At 35.4% G+C, this 22763-nt stretch overlaps 4 protein-coding genes across 4 annotated transcripts; 2 read left to right on the forward strand and 2 right to left on the reverse strand.

The window, feature by feature from the left end:
- Positions 1-128: 128 nt before the first annotated feature.
- LOC130803617 (transcription factor MYB80) lies at positions 129-4126 on the forward strand. Its single transcript, XM_057667803.1, has 4 exons — positions 129-1868; positions 2020-2149; positions 2876-3150; positions 3640-4126. Exons 1-4 carry the CDS (start codon positions 1736-1738, stop codon positions 4053-4055), a joined length of 954 nt encoding a protein of 317 aa, XP_057523786.1. The 5' UTR covers positions 129-1735; the 3' UTR covers positions 4056-4126.
- Positions 4127-4260: 134 nt separating this feature from the next.
- Positions 4261-10266, reverse strand: LOC130803615 (uncharacterized protein At4g37920). Its single transcript, XM_057667801.1, has 6 exons — positions 9938-10266; positions 7360-7763; positions 7125-7293; positions 6247-6491; positions 4985-5172; positions 4261-4823 (listed from the first exon to the last, which is right to left on the reverse strand). The coding sequence occupies exons 1-6, from the start codon at positions 10056-10058 to the stop codon at positions 4664-4666; spliced, it is 1287 nt and encodes a 428-aa protein (XP_057523784.1). The 5' UTR covers positions 10059-10266; the 3' UTR covers positions 4261-4663.
- An 807-nt stretch (positions 10267-11073) lies between these two features.
- On the reverse strand, positions 11074-17400 carry LOC130804780 (proline-rich receptor-like protein kinase PERK8). The gene is made up of 8 exons (XM_057669373.1): positions 16019-17400; positions 14606-14992; positions 14029-14115; positions 13852-13922; positions 13404-13486; positions 12583-12730; positions 12323-12484; positions 11074-11992 (listed from the first exon to the last, which is right to left on the reverse strand). Exons 1-8 carry the CDS (start codon positions 16752-16754, stop codon positions 11762-11764), a joined length of 1905 nt encoding a protein of 634 aa, XP_057525356.1. The 5' UTR covers positions 16755-17400; the 3' UTR covers positions 11074-11761.
- Positions 17401-18243: 843 nt separating this feature from the next.
- LOC130804781 (uncharacterized) lies at positions 18244-22228 on the forward strand. Its single transcript, XM_057669374.1, has 6 exons — positions 18244-18667; positions 20024-20146; positions 20691-20870; positions 21072-21153; positions 21391-21455; positions 21804-22228. Exons 1-6 carry the CDS (start codon positions 18377-18379, stop codon positions 22107-22109), a joined length of 1047 nt encoding a protein of 348 aa, XP_057525357.1. The 5' UTR covers positions 18244-18376; the 3' UTR covers positions 22110-22228.
- The last annotated feature ends 535 nt before the right edge of the window (positions 22229-22763 follow it).

Consider the following 22763-nt stretch of genomic DNA (forward strand, 5'->3'; position numbering starts at 1 on the left):
GAATTAACAGGTACCTTTTTACGTATATTATTGTTTTAAATAGTTAAAGGAAAATGTTATTTCTTATAAACTAATAATTCCTTTTTAGTAAATGATGAAAAATTGTTATTTGCCAAATTGCTGGAGTAAAATATCCATAATCCGGCCTATTCAAACATCACAAAGATTTGAGTTTTCTTTTCAGGGCTAACATAGTTCTTAGTGTACCTGCATTAACAGACTCATGCTGCTTTCTGCAGCCAGGACAATGTCCATGCTTCGAGTATCTTCTCGTGACCTCTGTTACATGGGTTCGGGAGCTCATATCCAACACGGGTATGTGTTTGATTGTCCGACTTGACTAAACTATGGAAAAAGGCGATATTTTCTTTCCAAAATAAAGTGGCTAGAACATGATATATTTTATAGCTTTCTCTAGTATTTGGAGTAGAAACTAAAGTATATTTTACACTACCAATTAATCCAATAAAGTTTTTAATGCTTAATTGATGAAAATGCTTTATGAGGTTGATGAAGATTCTAGTGATAACTATTCTTATGTAGGCAGTAGGCGATTATAATGCTAATGATGAAGATTTAGATACTAGATAGTCCTCATGAACACGAGGATGTACCTAATGCAAATTTTCTTAATAATAATCATGAGCATAACCGTATCAATGCTCATATTTAGAAGCGAAGCTAGGATTTAGGTATGGAGGGGCCAAATTTTTCATATTAACATAATAACATCACAAAAAGAATTTTAGGTGAAGGAATTAAAAAAAACTACATTAAGTGTTTAATCCATTTGGTTATATTGACAAGAAGACCACTAGGTATTATGACTTAAACATAGTTATTATAAATATTTGTGGATCAAATAACTCATATATACTACACTTTTTGTAATTTTTCGATTGAGTTGTGATAGATCTTTGTCCTAAGATAGCTCCCCTTTACCCCTATGGTTCATAAGAAATATGATGCGAAATGCAAAATGCTCTGACGGATGCAATCACGATAGCGGCACAATGATGTGATAACAAAGTGATGCGAACGTATCACCAAATATGAGCCGAAAGCACAAGAAATCCTCGAAACAGGTTCAAGACATAGTTTCTTTACACCTTTACAACGCGTAAAATATCAGTTCGTTTCATTTGAAATCTATGCCGCAACCGAATTTTGCACACTTTGTGATGATGATGATGATGGTTGGCATCTTGATCAAAAGGAAGTCATTGTTCATCAAAATAACATGATGATGATGTGAGTGATAATGGTGCAAAGATGATCATATACATCCAAAGAGCAGCCAATATTAGTGTGTTGACCAGGTGTATTGTGGGTGAGCTACCAGCTTCTCCTTTCACACGCTCGCAATGGCGTTGAATTCTTTAATCAACTCATGCACCTTTAATGCTTATTTCCCTCCCTTCATTTTCATTACTTTAATCCTTCAAAATTTTCAATAATAATACATTCCATCCTCTTCCTTATTAATATCACCTCTCTTTATCCCTTTCCTCCAACTAATTACTAATTCTTAATTACCATTTCTAATCTTGTTTTGATTTCCTTAATCCCTCTACATAACCTTTGATTACTTGCTAGTAGTTAGTACTACTAAGTACTAATTAAACCCTTGAACTATCAAAAAACCAACGTTCTTTTTTCTTGAATGTCCTAGACTTCTTAGAAAAAACTCACAAAGATTGAGAAGGCGAGGAAGATCAAAGAAGATCTTGACATTATGGGTCGAATTCCATGCTGTGAGAAGGAAAATGTCAAGAGAGGACAATGGACTCCCGAAGAAGACAATAAACTGTCATCTTACATCGCTCAACATGGCACACGAAACTGGCGTCTAATACCCAAGAATGCTGGTCAAACTTCTGTTTCGTTTTTCTTTTCTCCTACTTACATATCCTTTATTTGGATGGACTCAAAGATTTATACTTTTTTGATTTCAGATTGCAATGTAAAAACAGCAACAACATAGTAATTAAAAAGTTTGTTTATGTTTAATATGTATAGGTCTTCAAAGATGTGGTAAGAGTTGTAGGCTTCGATGGACCAACTACCTGAGACCAGACCTTAAGCATGGACAATTCTCGCAAGCAGAAGAAGAAACCATCATGAAACTTCATGCAGTTGTGGGCAATAGGTATGAACACAAACCACATTTTTAAGCGACTATCTTACATTCGATTGTATTCTACATCTGCCTTTTTATCTGAGCAAAATCATAAGAAATTGAATTCAATAAAAACAAGTGATCGTAGAATATGTAAAATTTTGATAAGAAGTGCATTTGAAAAATGACTTTCACTGGTTTTTGTTCGACTTTTGATTTTTTTGGTTGGTCAAACAATTAAAAACGTATTTGGTAATTGCTTTTAAGCTGACTTTTAAGCCAAAACCAATAAGCTATTATGAATAGTTTTTTTATTGGCTTCTGATTTATGATCCACGTTTTTTTTTATCTAAACAACCAACAACCGACAACTAGTTCAACCGAGTACTTCATAACAACCGACTTAAAAAGCTAGCTAATTAGCCAACAAATCAACCAATATTTCTAGTTGGCCAAACCATCCAACAACGAACAACTAATTTAAACTGAACATCTCCATAACAGCTAACTTAAACAAGTAGTTTATCAGCTAGCAAATCAGCCAATACTTTCAGTTGTCAACCATTTAACAACCAACAACTAATTTTTAAGAAACACCACTATAGTAGCTAACTTAAACAACTGACTTATCGGCTAGCAGATCAACCAATACTTTCATCTAGTCAACCAGCCATTAACTCTATTCAACAACCATTAACCAAACAAACCTAACAAATGCGATAAAATGTGATGCTAATATGAGGTTGTATTTCACAGATGGTCACTAATAGCTGCACAGCTTCCGGGTCGAACAGACAATGATGTAAAGAACCATTGGAACACAAAACTTAAGAAGAAACTAACAGGAATGGGAATCGATCCTGTTACACACAAGTCATTTTCCCATCTAATGGCAGAAATTGCTACAACCTTAGGACCTCCACAGGTTGCTAATCTAACAGAAGCAGCCTTAGGATGTTTCAAGGATGAAATGCTTCACTTGCTCACCAAAAAACGCATCGATTTTCAGCTACAACCAACCACTTCACAGGGTAAAGTTAGACCGAGAAAACAAGTTTATTTCTTTTATTTATTTCTGCGGAATTTGTTATTGGGTTTGTATAAAACAGATCCATATAAAAGAATTGATTGCATACAAACTCGAAGAGAGTTAATCCTAAAATCAATTGGCATTAGAAGTAGCCCATCAAGTATATATATGTTAGTCAACCAGCCTCTTCTAATTCTTCGATGTGGCATGTGGGATAACATGTGGGTTGTTTTCCAACACGTATTTAGATCTACATTTGATGTATTTCTACAAAGTATATAAGATCGAGACCCCATGATATGCTATACGTATCTTCCTCATACATGGTGTTAAATAGATTCAAACCTGCAACACTTTTGTCATGTTAACTTAAGATATCATATCAAGAGACCAATTCAACTAAAAGCTTAAATTGATGATCGAAGTCTAAAAATATTAAAAAATACGTGATTCTAATAATTTTATTTCTATTTTATATATTTTCCGGCAGGTAATAATATGAATCCTACATATATCATGAATACTAAGCCAGAAGCTAAAGAAGATTATGTAGAAAAGATCAAACTTGGGTTATCAAAAGCTATACAACAACCAGATCATATGATGATGTCAAATAACCCATGGGAACACAATGTAGGAATAGCAGCAACATCAGCTCAAGTTAATCCATTTTCCGGATTTCAGTATGGTCATTCTGCATTTGGGGCTGAAGAAGATGGATCACCATGGAACCAAAGCATGTGTTCTACAGCAGGAGATCAGTTAGGACACTTGAAACTCGAAGACGAAAATGGCGAAGAGTCTCAAGGAGGAAAGGACACAAGGAATGGTAACAATATATTCAGTACTGATAGTCTTCTATGGGATCTACCATCGGATCATGATCTTATGAACCCGATTGTCTAGCGAATCATGGGTTAACTTAGTGATTTGATTTTCACCGCTTACAGAAATAAAAAGTTATTTTTATTGTAATTTTTCCGATTTATATGGTTTTTCTTTTTTCTGAAATTAATAGTTATATTTATAGTGTAATTTAGAGGCATGTGCACAATGAGCAGTCATTTAGAGCTCCTACTTCTACCGGGCATCGACTATACCATATCAAATATAGTATTTCTAATGGATGAAGTTAGTATTTTTAATGGATAAAGTATTTTATAGAGTTCATAGCTTGAGCGAGATATACCGGAAAAAGTAAGTATAGAATACATAGTATCAAGTGTAAATACAGGGTTTTCCTTTTAGATGTAGATAAATATTAACCTGGTTTCGAGTCGAGATGGTAGATTGAGCTCTACAAGATTTCTGAATCCGGAGGTATAACGTTCGTGTGGATCTTGAACAAACCCTGAACAGTCCTATTATGCAGATTGATCTTCTCTTTCTTGTCGAGATGGCAAACCCAGCTCTACGAGATTTCTAAACCTTGAAGTATGATGTAAATGCGGGTGTCGATCTTTGAACAATCCTATTCCTAACCTTCGATTATGGAGAAAAATTTCCACTTCTACTTACAAAAATCTATCTCGAATAATCTTGTTCAATGCCTCAAGCTTCTCGATAATTTTGGGATTCATCAAATCCCTTGCCTCTCCAATTAATGTTCCTTCTTGACTGAAATTATATGCATCCACCACTGCTTTTATCCATGTATGGAGTTTCTCTGGAGTCCTGTGTGTTTTTTAATAAAGGGCAACGGAGCATCATGCAAGATGAAAAAACGAACGATTTTGAAAGCAAGACGAACACATCCTCATGAGTCGAATTTTTCTAGTAAAATGTTAAAAAAGAGTAAAGGAACTTTCAATATAAACTAATGAAGAGATACATACGTGTACAAGTTATCGACATCGTTTCCTTCAAGCTCCTCTCCAGGGGTAAATGCATCGTGTAGAGCGGAAAGTGTTTCCTCGGGATCCTCGATTGTTAGAAGATACTTCGCAATCCTAATCTCCTTTGGCATTAGCCTCTGAAGATTACCTCTTGCTGTTTTGTACAAATGATAAAGCACATCCTTGACCTAGAGACGAAAATTAGGAACAAATATGAAAGTGAGGATAATCATCATGCAGAAAAGGCTGCAGCAAACAAGTATAAAGGCTCCACACATCAAGTTAAAAGTAGGCTATTCTTATTAGAAATAACTGATATATATACAAGAAACCCAACAATCCAGCTAAAAGGGGAAGGATTTAAATGACGAATTTCTCAAGCATATGGGTTCATATAACCTTTTATAGCCCGTTTGATAATGGGAATGGTAATGGAAAGTTAGTGTAATTTTGATAGGAATATCTCTTGACAAGTTTAATGGTCATGCTCATTCTCGTTCAACAATTTCATTTTCTTCGCAAAATTCATTCTATTGCATTATCATTTGAAAATTGGTAAAAGATGGTAATGAAAATGGTGAACAAAAAACTTTTTTATGACCAAACTTTCACAGCCCGTTTGGTAGGCAGTAATAAACGGCGGTAATGGGAATGAAAAACTAGTGTAATTTTGGTTGAAAAAACTCTTGGCTACCTTGATGGTCATGCTTGTCCAACTTCAATCATCTCAATTTCTTCATAAATTTCATTACGATGCATTACCATTGGGAGAGATGATATTAGTGGTAATGGAAATTTGTATAAAAAAACTTTTTTGTGATAAAAGTTCCATTACCATGGGAATGATATGGAACTTTAATTAAATTTTATGTTGTAAATCATTCCCATTATCACCATTTAATACCATTAACCAAACGGGCAGTCATTATCATGGAAATGACACGATACATATTTTGAAAATCTACACTAAAAATCATTCTCGTTACCACCAATAAGTATCGATAAGGCAATAACCAAACGGGCCGTTATTGTACTAATTTTTAGAGATGAAGGAGGATCATAACCAAACAATTGATCACAAACATCAATTGCAAGTAACTGGAGGTCCAGGGCTAGATATGGTATAAAAATTATCAAAATTATCACAAGGTGTTCACAGTTTATGTAAGTTTAGACACCATGTTCACAAAAGAGAAAAGGCCAATCTCAAGTAGAAAAGATACCCAAAATTAATTCAAAGCTTTTAACGAGCGATATCTTACCTCATCTTTCATCATGTTTGATTCTTTGGCAGCTGACCAAGCTTTTGTTATCATCAAAACAAGGGTAGAGTCGAGTTCATTTTTTGCAGCCAAGCTGTCTATTTTTCTGCATGCAGCGTCTACGGAGGGAGAATTGATGATGTCTTGGAACTTCACTTCAGCAGCATTAAGAGCTTCTATGCTTTCAGAAGCCGTGTCATAAGCTTGTACAGCAGCTAAGCACATGTTTCCAAGCTTCGCTACAGCTATTTTTGCAAAAAAGTACTCATTACTAACAAAACAAGATCGGGAAAGACGGTAGAGAAAATAGTGGACGATAAAAGATCTGGAAAAAGTTCCGGAAGGGAAAACGAGCATAAAAATAACAATAAGATGTATACATGGATTCCGGGATAAGATCGCGTAAATCTAAAATCATAACATCTAATACTATGACTTGAACAGATCCAAATTCTATCCTCTTCCCTCCATCTTCCAAAAGCGCGTGAAAAAGTGCTTTAGCTAATTGAAACAAGTAGGGAACCATCAGAAAATGCATAAAAAGTAATGGAAAATTTGACATCTTAATTTTACAATTGCTTCCTTTTGGAACTAAAATTCATCATCCCTAATTAAACAGGGTAGCGGACAAGAGATATGTATAAGCAATGTTGGTAAGAAAAAATTTTAGCCGACTAAACATAGCATAACATGTTCACTTGATGAACTTGAACTTTTATACTCAAAAAGACATCCCTGATTAAAAACGGTAGCGCACAAGGTGAATGGTAGGAAGTTGATTGTGCACAAATACGGTTTCGTTCACGGTCACAAAACGGATTTTACAAAGGACGCAATCAAGTATTTGATTATCTAAGAAAAAAATTTTGATTTCTAACCATTTTGCTCTGCAGGATCGTCATAATAAGATTCAGCTACAGTGTGAAGATGCACAAAAAACTCCTTATTGAAATCTTTACGACGCCTTGCTACGACTTCAGCTATTTTCTCTTGGGATTCTCTCACAGCGCTAAGAAGTTCATTGTGCCTTTGGACATCTTCATCTATCTGCGCACAAGAAAATTTAGTCATGGTACTCAAATTGTCTCTAATCAAATTACAATTTTTTCCTACCTCTTTTAATTTCCTTCCAAGCCGAAGTAGCTTATGTTTCATTTCAGGGTTGTCTTCACTATCTGCCCTCTCTTGACAACGTCGAAAAAAGTGGGGTCGGATAGAATCCCATTCTTTGCTAAAGGTTAATAATCTTCTCCAATCTGTTGGAGTGGGCTTGTCTACCAAAAAAACGTCAATCAATTTATCACAAACACGGATCATTTTATGACTATCCAAGCTTTCAAGACCATCTTCTGTTTTTGTATCACCATCTTCTACTGCATTTTCCTGTGAAAATTTAGCATCAAGAGCAAAAACTCTGACATGACCTTCTTTCCAAGTATTGGCAACAATGGGAGCGGTCTTGACACAGACATTAGAAGAGGGATATTGCGACTTGTTAAAGTTCTGGAGATAACAACCTGGTGAATCCAGTCAAGAGTAAACCATAAGCGATGAATAAAATTAGTGATAACCCTACACCGTGAAAATTATAAGAAAAAATTTATAAAAGAAACCAACATGTCTGTCAACCTACAAAAGCGTTGCCATATCCCAAGTCACCAGACAGAAGATTCGAAAAATAACTTGCGGAGATGTGGACCCACTAAGGAGTTTTGGCATATAAATATGAGCAGACAGCACAGCAAGTATGAATCACCACCTTAAATGAAGGCAGGTGGCATATGACATCACCCACTGCCCAACTGAAACTAAGGATACATCGACAAGATCATTGGATCACCAATCTAATCTTATTGAACAGATCATAGAAATATACTACCTCCACTAGAGGCGAAAAGAAACCAATTTGGCGTATTTAACATAATAAATAAGTGATTCTAAGAGGAGTATCAAACAAAAGTGAAACAGAAAAATAGACAATGACGGCATGAATAAAAGACAGAATATGGCATAACCAACATCGTTCAGTGTCAGTAAAATGTGTTTTGTATACAAAAAGTTGCAGGATTAACTTGTGACACTCATAAATCAGAAATTAGATGAGAAGATTAACAATTGGCACAAATCAAAGCCATTCAATAGTGAGGCGACAAAGGTCAAAAGCGAAAAAGTAAGCCATAGTTGACAAAACAACACAGTACTCTCCTATGACCCCACCCCACCCCAACTTAAGCTCTCTTCAGAGACCTGAGTTGGGGTGATTCATACAAACCGGAAGAAAAGGTAATGACATGTGAAATCAAGCTAGGAACTTGGTTTTAAAAGGCATGAGGCACCCCAAGGGGCTAAGGGTCCCAAAGCCTAGGCTCTAGGGCACTCAAGAATGACCTCCTGAGGCCAAGACCAAAAGAAGCTCTAAGGCGCTTCAAGGCGCTCGACTAAAGGAATTACCTAGCCTACCTTGCCAACCCATCGGGTCCAACACCCTCCTCATAAGTGCACGTAGGCGCACCTTTTAAAACTAAGGTTAGGAAACCTAAAATAAAATCCCAAAGGCCAAACAATTGAGCTTCGGCCTTCAGGAAACAATTCAACCCAAATTCGTCTATCAAACGTGTTAAATTGAACAACGGTTATGGTTACTCAATCAAGGTCCATTACATCCTACTATGTTCCTTTCAATTTGGAACCAAATTGGTTCCAGTAATATGTAAACAAAGTAACACGTAGAGAGTCTCATTGGCCTTTTATCTCCTTTGATAAGGGTATATTTTTCCGTCATCTAACCCTTCTCAGACCCTGATCATAGATATATGAATAAGTGGATATGATGAAGATGATGGTGATGAATTAAGAATCAAGAATCAAGAACCACTACAATCTACTAAGATTAATATTTGCATAAGCACACATACCTCCTTCTCTATCAGTTTGCTACTTTGTTCCTTTATTGTCACACTTATTTTGTATATGCTATCTACAGGGCTACATTCTTTCTGCTACTCTCGTCCACAAACTCGATTTCTCACCTCATCCCATTCACATGTTTCTTTCATCGATACTTTTTTCTTCAAATTCTTCCCTTAAAAACCCATCAAATCAATACTATGGTTGGAGCAACATATATATATATATATATAGGGGAGGGATCCATTGAGAAGTGGTTGAAAATGAGAAGGTTAAGAAGGACTCTACACCCTTGATTTCACTAAAATAAAAAAATCTATGGTCACGATTGAGCCAAAAACTCATAATTGTAAAAGTTACTATGTTACACAGAAAGGTAACTATGAAATAATTTTTAAAATGTTCTTAAATTTATAACATAGTATCTTTTTTGTATATATAGTAACAAAAAAAAATCAAACAAAAATCCTTCTCACCCTTCTCATTTTAAAATCCTTCTCATTTGATCCTACATCTATATATATATATATATATATATATATTATATGTTAATACTCCCCTCACATAAAACCCATAATTTCCTGTCAATACATTAAGGAAAAAAAAAAAACAACCAAAAGCTCGAGCCAAACCAAAAGCTTGAGCAAATTGTTGAGAACCCAAATATATTATACTCTAACACAGTATAACCCGTATATAACAAACAATATACTATGAATGCCCATCAAATCAAAATGAAAGGAATGAAAAACAACCCAAACAAAAGAAAAGGTGGAATAATCACCTGGGCGCTGTGCGGATATGGATATGGGTACCGAGAGAGACGAAATCCTGTCTAATCCGAAACAGGTTCCATTAATACCCACCCGTATCTGTAGATTTTGTGTAAACATGGATTGAGTCATCGGAAAATGGGCAAAGGCAGTGGAGAAATGGCGGGGGTAACTAATTGTGTGAGCAAATGAGATTCATTATCATCTTTTTATAGTGTACTTGAGAACATGGTTTATTTTTACTTTATTTATTTATTTTTTTTATTAAAAGGCGTTTAGGGTAGGCCGACTGGCCGAGTGACCGAGAGTCGAACAAAGGGGCATCCACAATTGAACACAAATTTCGTCTTGGAAATAATGTAAACGGTTATTTAGTTCACAAGACCCGACGACTATGACCATTTACTTGTGTAATGGGAGGAAGATCAAAGAGAATATTAAGATTAATTATAATTCTTAATTTCTCACTAATGAAAAGTATATCATAGCTATAATTATAAATAAGAAAATTAACTTTAATTTAGAGTAGATAAATTTAAATTTGAATTTAATTGCATTTAATGAAATTATTTTTTGTTGATTGGACATTGTTTATGAATAATTTTTTTTTCCAGTTTGTGTTATAATCGTTTTAATATAAAAAGTTGATTAAGGATAAGATTAAATACGTTCTCAATCTTCAATCTAAAATAAACATTCATTAATCATTAGGTGTGATTTTTTTTTTTGGAGAATTTTTCAACTTAGTACCATTTTTAAAAACTTTTTAAATGCTAGATTTAAGTTGTAACTCGTTTAGGAAATGAGTCTAACGTGATAAGCTTCATGAACAATTAATCTAGTACAATATAAGATTGTTATATTTCCAAGAAATTTTTCATAATCTGTTGAAACTAAAAACTATTTATTTTTCTAAATGATTTGAATTTAGTTAAATATATGTATTAGCACAAGACCTGAATCTACTTGAAAGAGGAATCAAATATATGCCCAAGTCCTCATCTAACATCCCCTTTGTTTAATGATTGTTTGTAGATCGATTATTGCAATCGAAATCCTTCCATGGGTGCAAAAGATATCATCAAATTTCTCCCAAAGGCCTAGAAGATATATTCCCATTGTATCTCGGAACACACCATCCTTCCGCTATCGCAAATGTTCAACTTTGATCGCTAAAAGAAACACCAAATCATGAACTTGTTTGTCTCGTTATGGAACCTTAGATGAAATTGTATCAGAGTCGAGTCGTATTGGAGATGAGCAAACAACATGATTCATCTAAAAGAGGATTTAGTAGTACAAGACTTTAAAAAATTGCATTTTCACTTTTTTACATATCATTGTGTAAACTAACATATTAAAGAATACATATTGCTCCATATGAGTCCGCAGCCCTCTCCTTGGAGGGGGCACGAATATGATTTGTCCGTAAGCTTCCTTCCCCGGACACTAACTTGTACAGAATACTGAATTGATTAGTAGCCAAAGAATACTCAATGAGAAAGGAGAATAAGGGTATTATAATTTAAGATTGCTAGCACACCCTTAAACAACATCAAATCATGTTATAGCCATTAAAAACGGCTAGATCTTAGAAGAAAAAATAAAAGTGATCTTTACACTGATATAAACATCTGTATTGAGCTCTCCTCAGGCGGAACAAAGTCATCGGAGTCTTGCAATTTTTAAGCATTCTTTAACTCTCCATACATCGTCGAGACGTCGAGTTCAAGCAGACGGATTCATCTTTCCCTTTTAGCTGTTGGCATGCATCGACTATGTCTCTTCATGAGTGTCGATCAACCATAAAACTGAAACGATCCCACATTCATGACTTAGACTTGTTCACTCCTATCTCCGGCTAGTCCACTTCTCCCTCCAATCGACCAGCTACATTGTGGGCTATTTTGATATTCTGAACTAAACTCTTGGCTTCCAAATGCCATCCTTCGGAACATTTTAATTTGTGCGGATTGTTCTCCTGAATCGTAGATCCCACTTTGGCCTGGTTTCATGCCATTTGATATATCTGATAGCTCGTTCATTGAATTCAATGCTCTTACCACCTATCAGATTATGATTCAGAGAGTAGGGAATAAAAAAAAGTCAATTTATTGTTGTTCTACCTTAGGTGATCAAGCTAGAAATTTTTTCTTGCGTCTATTTTCAATTTTTTTTTTGAAGTTCCGTCTATTTTCATTTTTATTTACAAGAATTGCACTTCTTATTTATGTAAAGTCGCAAATGATGCTTGTTATAAGGTTGCAAAAATCTAAACCCCAAAACCCTGCCTAAGTGGGAGGAGACATTCAACGGCATTGGGGTAATGGAATATTGTTACAAGAATTATCGCATATGTTTTAAAGGGATTTGAGAAAACACTAATAAGCATTTACCTGGCTCATTCTTGGCCTTTTAATAGCCGAATGCCGTACACAGGTAGCCGCTGCTTCAACCATCCGGAACATCTCACCTCTGTCATAGTTACCTTGCAATTTTGGGTCGGCAAGTTCATCAAAGTTTTGGTTCTCTAATGCCTCGGTCATCAAAGGTCGAGCCTAAAGATGTTCATATTCAAACACGTCTAAAAACTAGAGGAACAGAGTCTAAAAAGAGGAATGAACAAGTCAAGTAGTATAGCAATTAGCGAGCGTACCCATTCAACTAAGCTTTCATCTCCTAGTGGCCGGGTTTCATCAACAGGCTTACGTCCTGTTATAATCTCCAGAAGCACCACCCCGAAAGAGAAGACATCAGATTTTTCCGTCAACTTACCACTTGATGCATATTCAGGTGCCATGTAGCTGTAGAGACACCATGTTTAACAAATAAATGGAAATGTCAAGCCCCAACAGTATGCATGCAACTAACATAATAGCTAATGTAGCATAACATCAAAGATCCTCAATTATACTCTTTCCGTCCCAAAAATTTACACCGGTATCCTACGTTTGGATGAAAATTAGGCATATTTGCTGAAATAGAGTTGAGTACAGTTAATCTCCTGACACACCCCTATCTAAATGGAATGAATCACGAAGGAAAGAGTAAGGGAAAGAGACGATATCTTAGTGATTACGGATGATCCTACATATTGACAAGAATTCTGGAAAGAGTAGGGAAACGTCTTGTACTCTGTAAAAACTATTGACTTCTTCTAAGGATTTAGTCCATTGTCTGTATAATTTTGCTACATATTGATTTCCTTATTAAATGAACGTTTAGTTGGAAGAAAATGGGAGAAATAGATGAAAAAACAAGTGGACGAAAATTGAAAAAGGTGTATGGATGAGATGAAGAGAAGAGAGTGAGTTTGTGGATGGGATGAGAATAGAGATTATGGTCACATGCACCGTAATGGAAATGTAGCAAAACAGATTAGACATCAAAAAAAGCAAAATGTAGCAAACTTATCAAGATAGAGGAATTGAGGGAATATATATGAACAAAACAAAATAAACAGACGAGATTGCCTACCCAAATGTTCCCATGACACGCGTTGATACATGTGTATTTGATTCCAGCTCTTGTGCTATTTTTGCTAGCCCAAAATCGGCTACCTATTCACAGCAGAGGGCTAAAGTCATGAAATATAAATTCTGCTCAAACCAACAAATTGAGCATCATAACAAGCTTTTCATGTATTATCTACTAGTTTCGAATGCAGTTTACGAGCTCGTAATTCCAATAATGATGTTGGGATGATTTATCCCACATCGACAAATTGAACATGGTGTGCACACTAAATATAAGTTATTGGAGTCCTTCCCATTGCCATATGGTTTTGGAATAATATATATCTCCTTGACTTATGAAGTGTGTGCACCTCGTGTTTCCCTGTTAATATGCTGGCATTCACAATAAGTCCAGCTTAATTTAACAAAGTTACTGCATTCCCTTCAAAATGAGACAGCGAGGAGCATACCTTAGCTTCAAAGTTGTTATCTATAAGAATGTTAGCGGATTTAATATCCCTGTGAATGATCCGTGGATGACCTGGAAATGAGAAATTCGGAGAATAAAAGAGAACGTATTAGATGTGTTAATAGAGTAAAAGGAAGTCAACATATAAAAAAATAGTAGTTTGAAGAGCAAGATTTACAGTCTTCATGCAGGTAAGTAATTCCTCGAGCAGAACCACAGGCAACTTTGACTCTGAAATTCCATTGCATGGGTGCTTTCTTAGTATCTGTAAGCGCCAAAGTTAAGCAGAGATAAGAGGAACTCTTACAACTCAGGACAGTGCAAAAACGACATCCTAGTATGCAGTTAGTCATTTTGAATTTGATTTATCCGATGATATAGAAATACAGGGGTAATAGAATCAAATCGTTTAATCGGAAGTATGTTATGAACAATGTAACTTGAATTTCCCATGGGTACCGATGAGCTTAAATGGGCAGAAATGGATGAGTCAGACACATGCATGAATATAATACTTAAGTAGAGGTGTTCAAAACTGACCCGATGACCGGATATTTACAGGACCTTGTAACCGAACTCAATTTGACCCGACTAGAAAATGAATTAAAAATTATGTAAAAATCAATGTGGACTCAAAACCCGCTTTTGAATCGACTCGAAACACGTGATGAAAATTGACCCGATAACCCGAAACACCTCTATACTTAAGGCACTAAAACGGTTTAATTTATAACACTTCTACGAAGCTTACTTACTGTGGAGGTGGTCATGAAGTGTGCCATTAGGAACAAATTCATAAACAAGCAATCTCTGAGAATCAGTAATACAATGACCCACAAGGGAAACCAAATAACGATGGTGCACACGGCTGATAATCTCGACCTCCGCTTTAAATTCACGATCTCCTTGTCCACTATTATCTTTCAACTTCTTTATAGCTACTTCTCTTCCATCTTGCAAACACCCTTTGTACACGCAACCGAACCCACCAGCCCCCAAAACTTTTTCTGCAGCAAATCCATCTGAAGCTGCACTCAACTCTTCATATGAAAACCAAGTTTTAGAATTGCCTATTCCAGGATTATCTGATGATAAATTCAGAAATTCTCCGCCATCGCCCTTTTGGTTTATAAAAGAGGTGCCTAAGACAATTTAACATCCCATAGCAGTTATTTTAGTAGTATTCAATTACACTTGAAATATAATTGATCACAATCGTATCTGCAAGCATTAGCAAAAGGAAAATTTCAAAGCAAATGGTTCTTGATTTCCGCCCTTGTCATCACTAATACACGCAACATTTTCATCATTTTCTCTACTCCGTGAATCGAACGGAACATTATATTTTGACATTTGACTACAACAAAATTTTTGAGTTTCTAGCAGCCGAAATCGGAAAAACGATGGTCAAAGTCAAACTGCTATACTCTAATCAAGGGCAAAAAAACACTGATTTAAAATGTATAACCTTGTATTTGAAGTTACCTACTGAGCTTCAGTAATTTGTGAAATTAAGAAGAAAAAGAAACTTAGATATATAGTTAGTGGTAAAGTACATTTTAATTTGAAAAGATGGTCTAGTGTTTTTAACTTGGATGCATACCTTAACTAAAACAATGAAGTAAAATAAGATGGCATTTTTAGGTTCTCATTTGGTTTTGTTTGTCATTTGCGGTATTTGGAGGAAGGGACTTGGACTTGGATGTTCTATGTTACTCGGACTCTTCATTTTGCTTTACGTACCCGTGTCCAATCCTTGATGCTCAGGCATTGGTATGGCACTTAGACACTTCATTTTAGGCGTAAAATTGAACATTTAGACGTATCCGACACTTGGACACATACATGTATCCGACATTAGTAACATAGCCTATGCATCATATCATTATCTGACCTTCTAAACTCGCTTAGATTATTCACGTCATGAAGTATCCAAATGGAGGATGTTGCTTCTTCCTCCTCTTTCCCTTTAATTGCTCAATGTTTTTAAAACTCTTGCATTCAGGAAAGGAATGGGCAAATTCAAAGGGAATGTCCTAGTGCATCAAATGCATAAACCATAAGAAAACACATAATCAAGGAAAGAAAGCAGGGATATCAGCAATCATGCAGTCAATTTAAAAAACAGTACACAACCAATCAGATACAAATTCAAACAAAAAAGTTACCCGAAGTAGGAGAAAAGGTATATGGAGAAGGCATCATATACATTGAATTATATCGGGTGTGTCTCTTCCTTCGCCTTTGCAAGCATATGAGTGCTAAAAAGGCAATTATGAAAACACCCACCACAACACCGATGGCTATTCCTGTCTTACTATCTTTTGACGAATGAGCAACAGGATTGACTCTTACACGTGAGCCAGAACTTCCAGATTTTGAAGGAGGCCTTGGTGCTGAGCCAGTGGGAGTAGAGTCAGATGGAGGACTTGGAGGAGAAGGAGAGGATGAAGGTGGTATCGGAGGAGATGGAAAGGATGTTGGTGGTGTTGGAGGCGACAAAGGGTCCACAGGCGGAGGAGAAGCAAAAGTAGTAGGTGGAGGAGAGACCGGAATGGAACCAAGAGGATCCGGGGGAGATGGAAGGCTTGGAGAAGGCGGAGATTGGAAAGCAACCGGGGGTGATTTTGTAATCATTGATGCTTCAAGAGGTGGAGGAGAGGCCGGTGGTGGAGAAGCGCCAGGATGTGATGGTGGAGGAGACGAATGTGGACCGTGTGGTGAAAGTGGTGGTGAGGGTGGAGGCGGAGGAATTTGTTCGGGACGTGGTGGAGAATCATTGGAAGGAGGGGGAACAAATGAGCTCGCATCAGGAGGTGATTCGATAGGCGGTAGAATTGATGTTAGGATAGGAATTACAGGACTTGGAGGACCATTAGGTTGAGGATTTGGGGATGAAGCCATCTTTTCATTAGATTACTTCTTCCCCACAAAATGTAGCCATGTAATTCATACAAACATTCCTAATTCTACTTCTTGCCAAACCTTAACCTTCAAAATTCTTAATTCTCCTTCAAATTTTCAAAAAGGAATATTTTATATGCAACAAAGCCCTAATCATGAAAAAAAAACCCTAAGAATCCAAATTTCTGAAACCTAATTACTGCACAAACCCAGAATTCTCTAACAATAAAAATGATAAGAGCCCTCAGCCAACAGAAGCCTTTAAATTTCTACAGAAAAAATCCCAATTCAATCAATAAAATACCAATTAGTCTTCCCCTTGATTGTAAATTCAATCAATCAAACTAAACAAGATTAATCTTTTTTTTCTTTTTTTCTTTTTTTTCCTTTTTTTGAAAAAAAAAAGAAAAATAGGGAAATAAACAAAAAAATCCAATATTAGCACAAATTGCTCAAAATTGAGAAAAACCCGGATGACCAAACAGAGAATATTGCCAGAAAGAAAAAATGTAGAAAACCAAAAACCTTAAACAAAACCCACATCACAATGTTATCAGCAAAACCTAATTTAGTTGCATAAAATCAAATGCCAAGAAAGAAAATACTGAGATTAAAAAACATAATTGAAGTGTAGATTAATAGAGAAAATTCTACCTTCTTTTTCATGAAGAAAGTTTCTATATCGAGAAAATGCAGAAGAATGCAGATGGGAAATCACCAAATTTCCAAAAGAAAGGATCTTCGCTGAATGATAAAATGACTAGCAAATTCAGGAGTTTAAAAGAGAATAAAGAATTAGAACTCATTAGAATCAAGTAGCATACCACTGCCAGAACTGTCCGAAGTATCGACTCATAAACAGTTGCTTAAATCAATTGTTAAAGGAAATACATTTGAAAAAGAATTTTGTTGTTACCCCATCGACTATTAGGAAAAAAAAAAAGTAAAAGTCAAAACTTAATTAAAATATTATAAAGAATAATATTTTGATTTTGACTTGAAAATTTAGTTTTTTAGCTGACTTAAAAACTATTTATTTAATATTTTTATTGTTTGTTTAATAAATCAAACGTAAAAAATAAAAAATCAATTAAAAAGCTATTTGTTAAACAATTTATATTTCTCTTATTTAACTTCATGATGGTAGATTTTGTCATTTTCGATATATATAAGTCTGCGATACTTGAAATCAATTGGTTTAGTATCGTACTCCATAGGAAAAATGCACATGTTAACTTGATTGTAGTAACAATCCTAATGCGGTAGATATTAGTTGCTCATACCTTAGAGGTGTTGTAATATGTTTCAAAAAATTCATATGCTAATAATTTTTTCAATTATTATATGTGTTTGTTGTAAGAATGAAATTGTATTCAAGTTAAATAATACATTTTTAACGAATAACATTTTAATATTTATCCGTTGAGAAAATTTTTGAATTTTAGTTTTCATTTTTTTTTTATTTTGCTATTTTGCTTTGGCATTTGTAGTTTCTCGAGTTAATGGTGTCTACCCGTTTTTGACAAGGGTACGATCCTGAGTCTTTCAACCCTTTCAACGCCCAATAGTCTCAGAGACTATAGATTTAAACACACCGAGACACACAACACTAGCACATAGTAATGGCGGGACTCTTAGCATGGGCTGCCGATGTTGTCGGAGGAAACGAAACGGGAACCGACAATTCTGATGATCCAACTTCAATTCCCCTAATTCTAACACCACAACAACAACAATACTTAGATGAATTGAATCGTAAAGCATCTTCTCTTACTCGTTCGATCCAAGATCTACGTCTCAGAATCCCACCCTCTGACATTTCTCAACGTCTTCCTCATCTTCATGCTCATTCTCTAGCTTCTAATGCTGCTCTTACTCTTCAATTAAACTCTCATTCTTCCACTCGTGAGCAGGTAATGTTTCCCCTTGTTCCCATAAGTTTACGCCTTTTTGGTTGTAATTTTATATATTAGATTGCTAATCTTGTTTGGTGCGATTAATTTTTTGATTCAGTTTGTGATTTTTATTAAAATTTGGTTGTTAATTGGGTTTTTATTGGGTGAATTGATGAATATGAATAGTTTTGTGATGTGGGTATGTTAGGAATTGTTTAATTGGATTGTAATTTTGTGAGTATTGAGGTTTAATTGTCAATTTGGTAGTCCCTGGTTATGTCATATGTGATGTGACTCGCAATTTTGGATTAAATTGGTCGGTTTGGCATAAATATATCCATGGAATATTGCAGAAAACCCTAGTAAGCTTATATTTGTACCCTTTCTCGTTTTCTGCTCTATTATGAACATTGTGGTGGGTGTTATGGATTGTTGCCATGCTTTTTTTTTTTTTTTTTCTGTTGATATATTTAGTATAAAAAGTGAGCTGTGCATTGTGCTCGGAGCTTAGATCAGGTCTTACTAATGGTAACTTACTTGTCTAGGGTTTTAGCCATTCCATTATTTAAATAATAGGAACTTAATTTCGAAACATTTCTTGCAAAAGCACATTAATTGGAAATAGAAAGCTCAATTTCAACAAGAAGTGAGAACAAATTGGTAAATATCTGTCATGATCATGAACAAACAGGTAACACTCAATGTGTATAAGACTTCCCATTAGAACTGACCTGCATTATAGTTTTTCAATCTGTATCCTCAACTTGAGATAGTGAGGAGCATGAGGCCTTTTAGCTTTGTCATGATCACGATCGAAAACCATAATTTGTGTGACGATGTTTGTCTTCCTCTGGGTATGCCTGAGTGTAACTGTTCAAAAATGTTTAACGAAACAGTAAAGCTCTAATGACTAGTTTATTGTTGGCAATTCTCAACATTCATTTTGAGCTCTAATGCATATTGTGTTAGCATCATGCGTTCTTTTTCATGCGCCTGATCCAAATGCTTATGGAAAATTTATGGTGTTATTGTTATTTTTCCATTTTTGAACACATGAATCGATTTAATTGCTTGGTAACGGAAGCTATCGGATATATGGTGTCATTTTTTGCTATCTGAAAATTAACACCTCAAAAGGCTGTTCATATATTTCAATGCCATATTTGTCAACAAAGTCCTGGGTTTTCCTTTCGATGGGGTCAGGTGTTTGATGGTGGTTTCCTGTTGGCAAAATCAGGGATGCGGCTCTTAAAACAAAAAATTTGATTTATGAAGTTATGATGAATAATATTTGCAAAGTTTCTTGAAAGGATTATGGGTAATGGTGCAAGCTTTCTTCATGGCTTCATTTTGTGAATGACATTCCTTTACCAGGCACAACAAAGGGAGGCTCAATTAATCGAAGAAAATGCAGCTTATGAAAAAGAGATCACGAATTGCCAAGCTAAGATCCAAGAGAAGGTCCATGAAGCAGAGCAGTTGCAGCAAAGATTGAAGGTAGGCTTGATGGTGGAAGTCTTTGTTTTTGAATTTGTATTGCTCTTTATATTTTTTATGACCCGTTCCTTCTTAAGTACTTCAGTCCTTACACTATGTTTGGATAAGAATATAGAAGGGAAGGGAAGGGAATGGAAGGGGAAAAATTATAGGGGAAGTCTTCCCTTCTTTGTTTAGGAGGGAAAGGAAGAGAATTAACATTTTCCTTCCAAAGCTTGATATTTGCTTATTAACAAAATTAATGGACTTAATCCCTTCAAATCCCTTCATTCTAAATTCCACCCCTTTATTTCCCTCCACTTCATTTCATCCAAACGAAGAATTAGTCTTGATACAAAAAAAGATTATCATGATTGTATTTTTAAGTGATTACGATTTTCTTTTTTTAATTTAATGTCAGAAAGTTATCTTTCTACTTTTTTAAAAGATAAGACTTGTAATGTGTCTGTGTGATCATTCAAACTGGTAATTAGCATTTTCTGCTGCTTCAGTGCTTCGCACATTAGCCACCGTGTTCCTAACGTCTCTTCCAATTCTGTAACAGGAGATAGAGTTGATTGAGAAAGAAATGAGAACAGAGCTCCAGAATGTTCAATCAGCTTCGAGTAGCGTTCAGTCTGAGATTCCTGTGGACGAACATGAAAAAAAAGTGGACGCTGAAGCGGGAGAGGATGCTGCCCGATCTGCTCTAGTGGAGAAGTTGGAGAACAAAAAGACAGAATCGGTAATTCTTCACTTGTTTAAAACAATAGACGTTTAAGGCCATCAAATAAAATATAGAGAACTATTTTCTTAGAGAGGGTTAGATAAAGGAAGAGCCCAAAAAATGTAATTTAATGGTAGGCAGGCTTCAAATGTTAGTTTATGTGCATTCCCTGCTATTTATTTGGTAATTTCCTAATTTTCCAATCCGTAATTCTTGCAGCGATCAATGGAAGAGAAGATTCAAATATTGGAAAAGAAGTGGGCAGAGGTTCAAGAAAAGGCTCTGAAGCTGCCTTCCCCAGGTCTGATCATTGACCTGTACTTGTTTTGTGGAATTCAATTATTGCTGTTTAGTGTTTATACATCACATTCTTTTAATCTGTAAAGCTCGTGTCTTGTGTTTCTATGCTTTTTTTAATAAAATAGTAGATTACTCTTGTTGACTCTATTTTCATTCAGTTAATATGCTGTGCAAAGGAAATAAGATTTTCCCGAACGTTGTGTATTCATGCTGATTTAGCGAAGTTGATTTTCTACAGCCCAACGAGAAAAGGCATTGGATAAGCAGCTTCACAGTTTAATAGAGCAACTGGCTGCAAAGCAGGTTAGTTGTGCCTAGGAAAGCCGAGGCAATAAAATTTTTCTTTATCAGTCAAGACCATAGTGTAAAAATGCGGTAACGGCAGCAATTGCGATAACAGAACGTTGATGCAGTAACAGAAGTAATACGATTATCGTAACGCCTATTTATCAGTCGAAACCATAAAATATCCCTTGATACGGCCCTAAACGCGGTTTTTTTAACCTTTACAATGCGGGAAATCGGTTTGTTATTTTGAAAACTGTTACAATGCGGTCAATGCGATGCGACCTTGTTTTTACACTATAGTCATATATCCGACCGCAGTTTCTAGGTAAAATCATGTTGTCTGACGAAGTTAAGTTTTTCCAGGCTCAAGCAGAAGCACTTGTCAATGAAATCCATGTCAAAGAAAAGGAGCTAGAAAGACTAAATGCATTGTGGAGAAGAGTGGACAATAGCAACAAAGAAGCTACCTCAGCTAGGAATCGGTTTGGAAGAAGTGGCTCGAGTGCCAGGTTTGACACCGACAGTGACCTCAATGGTCCTAACAACCTCCCATATCACTATGGTGGTCGTTCTGAATATCGACAAAGGCTTAGGCTTTTAAGGTTATCTTTCATGCTTTATATCTTTTTGTTGCACATAATAGTCTTCATCAGGATTTCATTCATTTGAGTGCTTTTTGTAGTCGAGATTTAGTATAAAATGAAATTGAACTATGTGCATATAATACTACCTTATACTTATCTGTACTATCACCCAGTGTAACATAATTTGCCAATTAATTTTTTTTTGAATTTGCGATTCGCTCAAATTGATCCTAAAATAGTCCAAAATTGACCATTATTTGCTTTTTTTGATTCGAGATTCGCAAGGAGATGAGTGAATCATGTCACAGTGCTATCACCATTGCAATGACATTGATATTATTTAGAAATACACAGTATTTGTTTAAAAACTTTTCGAACAATTATCAAAATCTTGTTGCAGAGTATAAAAGCACATCGGTCGTTTCTGTTGATCTCATCCGTTCAGTTTATATCAGCAAGAAACCAAATCATGTCACAGTGATAAATTTTTGATCCTCACAACTAAAGGATTAATTCTGTTGTAGAGTCAAGCCTAACCCCATCATTAGAGGTATTAATTGATGAATTTCGATAGCTAGCAAACCTAGCATGCTTATAAAATTTTTTGGGCGAGTCAAAATTTAAAAAGCCCTTAAATTACACTCATAAATATAAAAATGAAAAAAGCATATTATATTTTTCCACTTCACAAATGAAAAGGAAGAAAACATAAAAAGCTACTTAACAAAAATAGTATCAT

The sequence above is a fragment of the Amaranthus tricolor genome, chromosome 17, assembly GCF_026212465.1.
Source record: "Amaranthus tricolor cultivar Red isolate AtriRed21 chromosome 17, ASM2621246v1, whole genome shotgun sequence".
Classification (NCBI taxonomy): domain Eukaryota; kingdom Viridiplantae; phylum Streptophyta; class Magnoliopsida; order Caryophyllales; family Amaranthaceae; genus Amaranthus; species Amaranthus tricolor.